The sequence below is a fragment of the Meleagris gallopavo genome, chromosome Z (assembly GCF_000146605.3).
Source record: "Meleagris gallopavo isolate NT-WF06-2002-E0010 breed Aviagen turkey brand Nicholas breeding stock chromosome Z, Turkey_5.1, whole genome shotgun sequence".
NCBI classification, from domain to species: Eukaryota; Metazoa; Chordata; class Aves; order Galliformes; family Phasianidae; genus Meleagris; species Meleagris gallopavo.
In genome coordinates, this window is record NC_015041.2 from 36,355,431 (window position 1) to 36,368,323 (window position 12,893).

The following is a 12,893-nucleotide window of genomic DNA, read 5'->3' on the forward strand; positions in this document are numbered from 1 at the left end:
GTCTTGAAGGAACAGCCATTATGTGTCAACCATTGCTGTTGTTCCAAGCTCCTAGTTGTGGTAAAAGTCGTTGCATTAATGGTGATTCATGCTGAGGTGTAAGAAGCCTCTAGATTTTAGGTGTCTTGATTAATTCTGGGATCTTTAATAGGATCTATCCTAATCTGATTTGGTCGAATGATCCTTTATTCTTTCTTTTTTTTTTTCTTTAGCTGGGATGGAAATTCTATGATGCAGATGACTATCATTCTCCAGATAATAAAAAGAAGATGGCAGCAGGAATGCCACTAAATGATGAGGTAATTTCTATGAATTCTGAAAGAGTAGAGTACTTTATCTTTGCAGCCTCTGGCAAATCATATTACAAAAAAATTGTGTTTCATGTGTAAACATAGGTTGATTGTGTATATCTGTAGCTTATGAGAATCACAGCACTGCAGAGGTCAAAAGGGACCTCTGGAGATCATCCAGTCCAACCCATTGCTAAAGCAAGTACCCTACATTAGGTTGCACAGGAAACTGTCCTGATGGGTTTTGAATAAGTACAGAGAAGGAGACTCCACAACATCTCTGGGCAGCCTATTCCAGAGCTCTGTCACCCTCACTGTATAAAAGGCAGTTTTCATGTTCTGATGGAACTTCCTGTGCCTGTTGCCCCTTGTCCTGTCACTGGGCACCACTGGAAAGAGCCTGTCCTCATCCATTTGACTGTACATTAGATATTTATAAGCACTGATAAGATCCTCCTTTAGTCTTCTGTTCTCCAGGCTGAACAGTCTCAGGTCTCTCAGCTTTTTCTCATAAGGGAATAAGGGAGATGCTGCAGACATCATCTCATCATCTTTGCAGCCCTCTGCTGGGCTCTCTCTTTCTTGAATTGAGGAGGCAAGACTCAACACAGTAGTCCAGATGGGGCTTCACCAGGGCAGAGTAGGGTGGGAGGATCATCTCCCTCAACCTGCTGGCCATGCTCTTCTTTGGCACCCCAGGAAGCTATTCCTCTACATCAATACATGGAACTTTAGATTACATATTTTCTGCCTTGAATTAAGTACATAAAGACACACAAAGGTCTTTGTGTTTCTCTGTTGAAGTAATCACTTTAAATTACTGCAGTGGTTACTCTGTACTTTTTTTTTATGTGCTCTTGCTTAAAATGAGTTTTAAGAACTTTTCCCAGAAAACCTCTAGCAATATAAGGCTGAACATGGAAGTTCTTTAATACATTAAAAAATGTTCTAAATATTTATTAAAAACTTTCATCTGGCTGGAAGTTCACCAAAGCCATTGTCATGTAAAATAGAACTGCATAATTGAATGATCAGCGTTACTGGTGTGTGGTGCCAAGCAAGTATCTCTTCTGTAACATCAGTGGTGCAGAATTATAAAGGTCTTCTTGAATGGCAGTGGAAAGTGAACTTGTAATCATAATAACAAGAAAATGTTGCATTTATCTATCCCATATTTTCATTTGTTACCCTCATCCAGTAAGAGCTGCACAGAAAGGTGAAATGGGATCAATAGTTTACCGCTCAGCTGGTATGACAAAAGTTGCTGAGAGCTTAAGTTTTAAGAACAGATTATATTAAGAAGCCAATCAATCACTCACATTGCCTTTGCCAAACTACTGTGCAAAGGAGTTGCAAAATTGTGGCTATGAGTTCATTTAGTTGTGGTTGCTTCTGGCATAAAAATTATACAGTTATTGCAGATAACTAAATTTAGATCTGTCTTAACACTTTGGAGTAGTTCCTGAAAGCCTCAACCTTTTAGAGAAGGGAAAAGAAATAACCATTCAAGCTATGTAAGCTGCTATCTGAGAGCAGACTACATTTGAACTATATTGTAGCAGTACGAGAGAATTTATCTGTTCTTCAAAACATTTTACTCCGTAAGATATTTGCAGGTGTCTGTAATATCACAAGTAGTATCCCCCTAAAAATGTCATGTCGATAATATGCCTTGCATTTCTTAGGATGCAGCAGTGATAGCAAATCTATATTAGGAAGGATGACAATGAGAAATGAGCTGGCTATACATATTAATGCTAATAAATGCTCCAGATGTTAAAAGTGATTCTTTCAAATGCATTTCACTTACAACTTTGAACTAATTTGTTTTGTTTCTAGGACAGGATTCCATGGCTTTGTGCATTGCATGATATACTGAGGAGGTAAGAGAACCTCTAGATTGAAAGAATTTTGGGTTAAAGACAAAATAAATAAAAAAATAAGACCAAAAAAGGCTCCAAAACACAAATGTATGCAGTAGTGTAAAAACTTTTGCAGCTAGTAAAGGCTGCAAAATTCAATTTTCAATAATCTAAGGTGCCGTAATAATTTCCAAGGGTGTGATAATCCTTGAATAATAGTTTTGGGAAAATTGTTGCTAGTAATAGTTTTGGTTTTTTTCTCCTATCTGTGGATCATTTCAAGGACAATAAGCCCAACATTACCTACTTTAAAAGGGCATAACACGGAATACAAGGAGAATAATAGTAGGATAAAAAATTTTAGAGATATTTGTATTCAGACATTTGTCAGGTGATCAGCTTTTTATTAAACTCTGGATTATAGTAATTATGTACTTTCTAACCTCAAATAATCTTAGCTCCGCTACTCAGAGACAAAGGTAATACAGAGTTTTCTTGAACTTGAAGGTGAGAATAGTAAAATTTGTAGCTTTAAACTCACCTGGCTTTAACTTAATACGTTATGCTAAACCATTACTGCTTTGTAAAGAAAAATCAGGGGCATGGTGGCCCAGTTGGTGTTCTCAATCTGTCCAATAAAAGACAAATGGTGTAAGAAGGAAGACACTGAAATTGCATTCTCACAATTGGTTGTGAAGCTGGCAATGGTGTTTTGGTTTCGTTGATGATGGGATCTTGTTGGATAATCAGCATCAGGTAGGGAGAGTTACATTCAGCTTTAAAGAGGCAAAGGTGTCTGCCCAAAGGATGTCTAACCTGGAAATGTGGGCTTTAAAGCAGGAATGACGGGAGAGAGAGAGTTATCAGCAGTCTTGTGAAGGGTAAGGTTGACAAAAACAGCGCCTGGAGTGATGTGAATAACAGAGAATAAAAAGCAAGCAAGATGGGGCTTAGCTGGTTTCAATTTAAGCATTTGCATGTAGGCAAGGAACTGTCAGTAGGGAATGATTCTGGAGGAGAAAAAGAAGGGGGGAACACACCCTTTCTGAGAAATGCTAGAGTGCCTCTGAGATGTCTGCACATTAATGTGTGCAACATGAGACATAAACATGGGAACTGTGTGAAGTTGCGGGGTTGTGATCTTGTTGGAATCATGGAGGTTTGGTGGTGTGCCTCAAATGGTTTGAATACTGCACTGGAGGAAAGCGAGGCCTGGAAGTCGAGTAGCTGCCCTTTATGTGAGAGAGCAGCTGAAGTGCATAAAGCCTGGGGTTGGCTGAAGAGCCAGCTGAGAGCTTATAGGTGAGGACTGACGAGCAAACCAATGTTTTGGCAATGTAGAGGGTGTCTGCTACAGGAACAACACAGCTAGACATAAGCAATGCAGAATGTTCTTGGAGAACATCAGTAACACTTTCTGACTAAAGTGACAGACAAGCCAGCAAGGTAAGATGCTTTGATGGATCTCATACATACAAACAAGGGAGGGCTTATTGGAGATGTGAAGCTCAAAGTCAGCCCTAGATGCAATGACCATGAGATGGTGGCATTCAGGTTCCTGAGAGGATAAAACAGGTAAAAGGCAAGAGCGCAATCTTGTACTTGAGGAGAGTTTACTTCAAAAATCTGCTTGGAAGCATTCCATGGGATTAAGACACTGAGGAAAGAGGGGCCCAGAAAAACTTGCTGATGTTCATAAATCACTGTGCCAAGCCCAAGTGCAGTCCACCCCAGCAAGCACAAAGTCAGCCAGAAATTCTGAGAGGCCTGTGGGAGAACAAAGAGCTCCTGGAAAAGTTGTAGCATAATGAGGAAGCATACAGAGGGAGAAAGCAGAGACAAGTAACCTGGGAAGAATATAGAAGAGCTGTCTAAGGATGCAGAGATGCTGTTTGGAAAGGAAAGACAAAGGCTGTTTGGAGTTGAATTTGCTGAGGAACGACAAAGCTAATCAGAAGGGCTTCTGTTAGTACATAAGTAGTGAAAGAAAGACCAGGGAAAATGTATCTGATATCAGACTGGGGCAGAGGTGGTAGTGACACAGGCTGTATCACAGCCTCCCCTAATTTAGTCTTTACTAGGAAGACTGATGTACATTTTTTTTTTTTAACGAATCCCAGGCTTTTTCCATGGATTCCTGTAGTTAAGTCTGGATCAAGGAGGATCTTCTCCTGGTAGAAGAGGCTCAGATTAGAGAATACTTGAGCAGAGTGGATTTAACAAGTCTATAGGCCCTGACAAGATGCACCCATGAACACTAAGGAACCTGGCAGATGTCATTTTGGTGCTACTCTCAGTGATCTTTGAACAATCATGGCAATAGGGAGAGGTGCTTCATGACTGGAAGAAAGTAATAGCAAAGTAAATAATACTTTACTATTACAATACTTTACAAATAGTAAAAGTAACTAACACTTTATAATCAAGAAGAGAGCAAAGGAGAAGATGAGAGAGAACTACAGGCTGGTTAGCCTCACCCTGATCTCTGGGAAGATGATGAAACAATTCATTTTGGACACCATTTCCAGGAAAAGGAATCAGGAGTAGTCAGTGTGAATTTGCAGAGGTGTTGTCATGCTTGACAAACCTGATAATCTTCTATGATGAAATGACTGGCTTAGTAGATGAGGGGAAAGCAGTAGATATTGTCTACCTGAATGTAAGTGAAGTTTTTACACTGTTTCACATGGGATCTTCATAGAGAAGATGATGAAGTATGGGCTGGTGAGTTGGACTGTAAATTGTATGAGAGGCCAGGCTTAGAAGCTGGTGATCAGTGGCACAAAGTCTACTTGGATGCCAGTAATTAGAAGTGTACTACATGGGTAGAGACTGAATCTGATCCTGTTCAACATCTTCATTTGTGATCTGGGTCAAGATTATACCTGAAGCAAGCTTGCAGTTGACCCAACTGGGATGAGTGGCTGACATGCAAGACTGCTGAGCTGGCATTCAGAGGAACTTACACAGTCAGGAGAAGTGAACTGACAGTTTAACAAGGAGAACTGTAGTTCTGTGCTTGGAAAATAACAGTCCAAAACACCAAGACGTGCTGAAGGCTGCCCAGCTGGAAAGCAGCCTGGCAGGAAAACCCTGCAGGTCGCAGTGGACAAAAAGCTGAACACTAACAATGAGCTCTTGCTGCTAAGATGTCTAACAATATCCTGAGCTGCTTCAGAAGTGTTGCCAGCAGGTGGAGAGGGGTGATCCTTCCCCTCAGTACTGGTGAGGCCACACCTGGAGTACTGTGTCCAGTTCTGGGCTTTCCAGTACAAAATAGAGCTACTGGAGAGAACCCAGCAAAGGACTGTGAAGATGAAGGGGCAGGACTGCCTCTCCTACAAGGAAAGGCTGAGAGTTGGGACTGTGAAGCCTAAAGGTGTGGGGGGGATCTCACCAGGGCGGCTGTATATCTGAAGCGGGGACTGCAAAGAAGACAGAGCCAGACTCTTTCAAGTGGTTGCCGTAACAGTTCAAGAGGCAGTGGGCATGATCTGAAGCTTGAGAGGTTTTTTCCTGAACATAAGAGGAACTGTAAGGGTGACTGAGCTCTAACAGCAAGCAGACTGCCCAGAGGTGGTGGACTCCTCATCCATATTCTAAAGCTGTTTGAACATGATGCTTGCTGTAGGCATCCCTGCTTGAACACGGGATTTTGGCCAGATGACCTCCAGAGACTCTTTCCAATCTCAACCATTTTGTGAAGCTTCAAAGAGTTCTATAGAATGCTCAAATACTGATTTTTGCACTCTGTTTCCTTGGTTTTATCCTTTTTTTTTTTCAGTTATCACCAGAATCAGATATCTTTTTAATTTTTCAATAACTTGGATACTGAATGCATTTTCTGAGTTTCATGTGGCAGAAGTCTGCTAAACTGCTGGCACTCAACTTCTGGGGCAATTTGCTGCCTATTCAGAAGCACCTAGGGTCTGAAACATAAAGAGAGGGGGAGATTTAGTCTGGCAAGGTGCCCGCTGAAAACCATGGAGATTGGCACTTGGCACAGCTTGTCGTGGCTCATTTCACCTGTTCGCACCTTTACTGCAAATGGAAAGGGTGATTATCGCAGCCAACAACTGCCCTTAACTTACAGTCTGCTGCCAGTATGCTGTGTTCCTTCTTGGATCACAGAATCAATTAGGGGTAGATGGAAGGGGAATCACTCTGTGTAACATCAGCCACTTATTTTCCAAAGTGTATGGAATTTTGCTTACATAGATCATCTCAGAAGTTATTCTTCAAAAATGTCATGTGTAGCCAGCTTCCTCTGAATCTGATCTCCCCCTCACACTCTTCTTGCTCTAGCTTTGCACAGTGGCCATTGCTTCCATGTGCACACCAAGTGATCTTATCTTGTTAGAGCGTGGGTTAATTTCCTGAGAAGTTTGTCCTGATTATTATGTTAGATCCACTGTGTTTTGTAACATGCCAGCCCAAAGCTGCTGCCTAACTCCAGAAACTTCCAAAAATCAACTCAACAATGTGTTAATTGCAGTGTTGCATAATGGAAGCATAATTGCAGACATGTGGAAGTACATGGCATTGGTTTGGCCTGCCCAGTACTCCCAAAACTGTCCTCTACAAGGATACAGGACTTGTCTCTCATGACAGTGTGTTGTTTGTTGTCCTTTTTGATAGAGAAGAATCATCTAGACAAGATGCAGTTCTAGCCTGTTCAGCACTGAAGAAAATCTACAGACATATATTAGTCAGTGGAGCATCTGAAATTGGAAACAGTCAGTCAGAGAAACCAGGAGAAAATGCAGCACTGAATATCGTCTTTGTTCATCTGGATGGTCCTACAGACCTCATTGCTCACCGCCTGGAGAAGAGGAGAGGACATTTCATGCCACTGAAACTACTCCAATCTCAGTTTGATGCTCTGGAGCCTCCTACCGCGCCAGAAAGCTTTATTACTGTCAGTCTAGAAAAATCTCTTCCTGAGATAGTGCTGGAGATTGAGAAAGCCATTTTTTCAGGGTAAGGCTTTTCCAAAATAAGTTTCTAAGTCATACATGCAGAAATTCCCTTAGCAATATCTTGTTTATGAAGCATTACTTTAATTCTTTTTAAGTTAATCAAAGCAACTATTTTTTTCCCAATGTTTAAGTGAATTACAATGTTAAGAACTGGTTTGCTACTCTGGTATTTTTATCATGACTCTATAAAAGACATGAAAAATGAAGCTTTAAAAAACTGTCAGTAACTTTAAAATGCCTCAGTATGTGAACATAAAACATCTAAACATAGCCTGCTTTTGAAATTCCCATCAAGGATCATGCACAAAAATTGAATTTCTTTTTCAATTTTTACTGTCAAACATGGAGACAGACACATCTAACAAGTGATTAATTAATTTATAGCTTTGTTAAAAGCTGTATGTTTATTTTCCTACAAGCATAGAAGACAGGAATACACATAATGATGTTCCATGCCTGACACTGTCGCAGTCTCACTGACAGATTTTTAACACTCTAGTTTCTGTGTTTTTGTTCTTGCCAACATCCCCGAGCAGTGAGACCTCACCACCTCTTTAATAAGAGTACCAAGCTGGAAGATACAGATGGAAAAACATGGTGGTGGTAGTGGTGAAGTAACATACAACTGTATGAAAAGTTATGGAAATAAATGAAATATCAGGGGCATCATAGTGGCTCTTAAGTAGTGTCTTTCATGTACAAAGTGTATATTTTTATAGAGTATATAATGAGACAAATAGTGAAGTAGCACTGGATGCAAGATTGAATGACTTTTTCTTCTTTTAAATATTTGTTCGCTTCCCTTTCTCTTTTCTGGCACACTTCAGTCTCCCACCACAGGCTATGCCTACTCCAATACATTCTTATGGATATGTTTTCATACAACTACTTTAACACTTAGGAGTGTTTCTATTATTTTCCTTTTTTCCTTTTCAGTGGGGATTTCCAAATACAGTTACCTAGCTCAATGGAATTAAGATTGGAAGATGTAGGTGTTGTTTTGTTGTGTTTGGATTTTTAAAATAACTCTTTACATCTTAATACCGAAGATACTTTTTTAGCCTAACTTTATGAAAATTCTGCAGGTAATTTCTGTAGGAAAGATTCCATGAGTCAGACCTGATAGCATCATATTTATGTGTTATTGCACATGAATTAGTCTGTATGTCATGCGAATTTTTAGAAGGGTTGATGAATTACAAGCATGATGCTTCAAAGTACCTTTGGAGTTATTTTTACCTGAAAACAAGCTGAAAAACATTTGCCTTCTCATTTTGTGTTAGTATTCAGTGCTTTGTGGTATATTAGTACAAATTCCTGCCCTTAAAATCAGTGCTGTAAATGAGCACTGTGAGCTCTCAGAGGCAAAGTTACATGCAAGAGACATTTGGGTGCTTTTTATCAGCCTCAGACCAAGTGACCCAGAATAGGAATGTGATTAGACACTATGGAAATCAAAGAAATGGCACCCTCTTGTGGTACCTCTGCTTTTGACAAAGACTATCTGCTATATGCCATCTATTACAGATTTATGCCCACTTTTTTTCCTTCCGCTCTCTCCTCGTCCCTCCCCCCAGTGCAACAGACTAGGTTTAGGACACTACAGTGCATGGGAAAGCAGTTGCATCCTGTTGCAGTCATGATTTAGACTCTCAAATTAAGGAGGAAACTGGTCACTGTTTTCAAGCATGAGTGCTTCAAAAGCTAGACTCGAATTTTCACACCATGCTCATAGATTAGCTGATACTAACAGAAAATTGTGCTCAACATTTACCAAGTCTCTCAGGTGTAAAGCCTTGGCTTGGAAGTCTGCTTTTTCTGAACAAAGTGTGTTTTTTCTTGCAGTTCATACTACTTCAAGTATGGCTATTTCTATCTTCAATAACAGGAGCATTTCCATTCTTTAATCTTTAATGTATTTGCCTTTAACTTAGAAAACAAAATATTTCCACAGTTCAAATGAGACTGAAAGGGAAGGATATTAAGAGAACTATTTAACATGCCAATTATGTCATGAATGACAGTTGTAGTTTCCACTACTGTAGCTCAGTACTTCAGTCTGTTGTGTCCTTAGCAATTCCCACCTACATCTCTGCATTAAAATAAGACACCTCTACGCTCCATTATTCTTGCCTCCCCATTAACTAGAATCAGCATCTAAATCTAGTTACATTTAATGGAGCTAACATTCACAAGAACCTCACATTTCCAAGAAAGGGCAGCAGGCAGTCAGCAGCTGAAAGGGAAATGCACCCTTTTTTTCGCAGAACCCTGTTCTAAAGGTAATGCCAAGCACCTGCATTTCTCAGGTTTTCAGAACAGAGGGAACTTTTCCCCTGCTTCATTCTATCCCAGAGAGAAACAGGTACAGACCAAAAGAAAAAAAAAAAGTAGGATCTGCCCCACTCAAAAGCAAAATCAAAATTGAGTAAAAGCCAAGAATCCATTACTTTCAATAGGTGTTCTTTCTGCATTCTTTTCATTTAGAAAAGGACCTTTGTAAGGCTCTTGGGCAACTTTACATTGGCTGTATCTGGCAGATGATTTATTTTTTCCGGCAAATACAAGGTTTCTGTACTTTGGACCAAACTGTTGTGATATCCAATTTCTTAAACCATCATCACAGTGCTACATATCTGAATTTGACAGTGCTAAATGCATAATGGTTTGCAGAGTGGTTGGCTTTTTCCCCAACTACAGGGAACTCCTGCTGGGTTCCTGTAGGCCTGTTCACATGTGAAGGTTGCAGGAATGCAGAAGCTGCTTGAAAAGAACACTGGATCACTGGATTCTCATTTCTCAGGGCTATCTGGATCCCAGCTCCACCATTTGAGGATACTGCTTAAGAGATAGTTCTCAACCTGGTAAGTAGTGTGCTATCACAGTTTGAAAGACAAGAAGGGATTACTTTTGTTTTGTTATACTCTGTGCATCAAGGCAGAAAGAGGAGACAACCTGTCACCTAAAATGCTAACCACACACAGCAGCTCCCGTAGTTTTAATGAGGCTGTGCACATGTGCAGGGGAAGATCCCAGAGTGATCCCTCTACATAAGTTTTATTTAAGTACACAAACAATTCTGCATATATATGCACATTTATTATTATAAATAAAATGAATTTAGCAGGTTAGTAGGGATGTTCTATTACAATTTAGCTCCAATTATTTGGATGGAAGCTTTCTGTCCATATTTTGAAATTAATTTAACAAAGGCAGCAAAAAAATGAGGAAGAAACATCTGGAAATGGAAATTGCTTTTCCTGTCTCAGCCGTGAGTATAAATTCTCTACAGAAGGCATATGCAATTCTTTCTTAAGTATGTATGTTATGCACATTACAGTTTGTAACATCCCATGTACCTACTACAAATAAAAAATATGCACATTTTGCAGTGTTATATTGAAGAAAGAAAAGTGTTAAATTCCAATAGCAGGCCCTCTCTAACTGCACAGGGAACTTATTAAAGGAACAGATCCAGTCGCCTGCCAGCTCAATTCTGAAGTAAGATGGTTCTGTTACTATGCAGACACTAACCCAAAGGAACTGGAAAACATCCTTTACAAACCTCCCATCTTGCTGTCACATTCCCAGGAATACTCCAGCACTGTTGTTTAATTTGAATGTTCTGAAAAGATTTTAATTTTTTAAATGGCATAAGATGGTAACGTAGGTAACACTTTCATGACTTTCAGCCCTTTTTTCTTTTTGCACGTTACCATCACCATCCCTAGCAGCAGTGTGATGTCCAGGCACAGCAGTTCATGATAGGTAGCTGCATCAGATCTCATTGGTTCAGTGTGATGAAAAGGAATAAAGCAGATACACACACCCTTTTTTCCCAGTCCAAAAGGCCATCAACAGACTTCAAGATATTTAAGTGCTGAGTTAGCTGTAAGACTGATAATGGACAATGGGCGAGGTATTCCTGAAGAGAGAATTTTAAGGAAGGGCAGGAAGGTGGACAACACATACTGGTGCAGGAGAAGTGAAAGGGAATATTGTAACACTATTATACTACCAAGTGTGCTCTTTTGCCTTTGAAGAGGTAATAAAATGGGACGGCACTTCTAAACCTTGTTTCACCTACTGCTATTTTGTTTTCTGACAAAAGTAGCATTCTCCCTATATAGTAGATAGTCACTGTTCTACAACTACTTACAAGGAAGTTAACGATGTTACTACTTAGTAGTAGATAAATAATGGCTATACCTTAGGAAGTAAGTTTAATTCAAGGGATCACTGTATAATTTAGGTCAAACTTCACCTTTTTTTTCAATTCCAATAGAACTTCACTTCAAATACAAGGTCTTAATTTGCAGGGTGTACCTCAAGTACTTGAGAGTGGTGATGGAGGTTGTCTCAAGAAAACATCCACACAATATAGATTCACTGGTTAAAAAAAAGCATTCTTTTCCCCAGCTCACCCTCACTCTTTCATCTGACAGTAGACTGTCTGGCTGTTACAGACTGTGTTCTTAAAAGCATGTATCTTATGAATGATCTGGGGACTCAGTTTTTTTTAAGGCAAGATCCCAGTAAGGCACAGTATAAGGTGAAGTAAAACTACTTAAAGATCCTAACAAAAAGCTATTGCAAAAACAGCTTTTTGGGGAATGGCTGCAAGAGCAGGGCGGACATGAGGCTGTGTATGAGCATGACTGGTGCAGCAGCACAGAGTGCATACCCATGAGAAAACATTAGGAGTTAAGATGGGAGTCACAACATCCTTGGGGCAGCATGTAAACAGCAGGCCTACATCCGCAGCTGTGCTCTGTGGATATGTGGGGGGCTGATAAGCAGATGAGCTCGGCGGCAGGTGTGAATGCTGGCTGAGCATTGGTTGAAGCTAGGCAGCCCACCTAGCCGCCCACCTTGTGCACCAATAGTAAGTGAATACGTGTGTATTGAAATCATATATAAACTCTGTGTGTGCAACAATAAAGTGAAGCTTGATCACTCATATTGAGTACTGTCGTGCTTCCCCGCTTGAGACCAATCTGATCAAGACGCTATCCGCAGCAATAGCTGCTAAAGGGTAGTGATTATTCTATAGACACTGCTTGCAATTACTTCCCTATCACAGCTTTCTAGTCAAATGCAATGGAAGCTACCAACCTAAGCCACTGTGAAGGTTGGATACCATATGGATTTATTACCACTGGGTTAGAAAATAGAAGTTTCATTCCCAAAATAAACATATTTGAAAAGGTTTGGGTTGTATAAAGCTCATCTTACCAGTATGTTCAATATTAATTGATTTATTTACTACTTTATGATGTTGGATTCATGGGAGTTTAATCTAAAAGCAGAGGCTGGCTAACCAATAGATTTTCTCAGTATCATGTATCAACAGTATTTTATCTATCTACTTACTGGCAAAATAGAAGACAAGGCTACTGGACAACAAACTCCTATGAGTCAAATAGTGCAGATTGTGCCTACAAAACTGCTTTATGGAAACTTCATCATAGAACTGCGTGGGTTGAAAAGGATCAACAATGATCACCGAGTTTAACCCCCCCTGCTACATGCAGGGTCACCAAGCACTAGACCAGTGCCCAGAGCCACATCCAGCCTGGCCTTGAATGCCTCCAGGGATGGGGCATTCCACAACCTCCTTAGGCAACCTGTTCTAATGTGTCACCATCCTCTGTGTGAAAAACTTCCTCCTAATATCTAACCTAAACCTCCTGTGTCTCAGTTTAAAACCATTCCCTCTTGTCCTATCACTATCCACCTTTGTAAACAGTCATTCCCCCTCC

At 40.2% G+C, this 12,893-nt stretch overlaps 1 protein-coding gene across 1 annotated transcript; it reads left to right on the forward strand.

Moving 5' to 3' along the window:
- The first annotated feature begins 191 nt into the window (after window positions 1-191).
- Window positions 192-11,809, forward strand: IDNK (IDNK gluconokinase). Its single transcript, XM_010725781.2, has 4 exons — window positions 192-299; window positions 2,130-2,173; window positions 6,791-7,132; window positions 9,935-11,809. The coding sequence occupies exons 1-4, from the start codon at window positions 270-272 to the stop codon at window positions 9,975-9,977; spliced, it is 459 nt and encodes a 152-aa protein (XP_010724083.1). The 5' UTR covers window positions 192-269; the 3' UTR covers window positions 9,978-11,809.
- Window positions 11,810-12,893: the final 1,084 nt, after the last annotated feature.

Bases quoted from the DNA above. Each gene is read 5' to 3' on its own strand.
- IDNK (XM_010725781.2), top strand. From the start codon at position 270: ATGGCAGCAGGAATGCCACTAAATGATGAG. The intron at 2,174-6,790 runs GTAAGAGAACCT...CCTTTTTGATAG, and splicing joins TTGCATGATATACTGAGGAG to AGAAGAATCATCTAGACAAG. The intron at 7,133-9,934 runs GTAAGGCTTTTC...CTCATTTCTCAG, and splicing joins GAGAAAGCCATTTTTTCAGG to GGCTATCTGGATCCCAGCTC.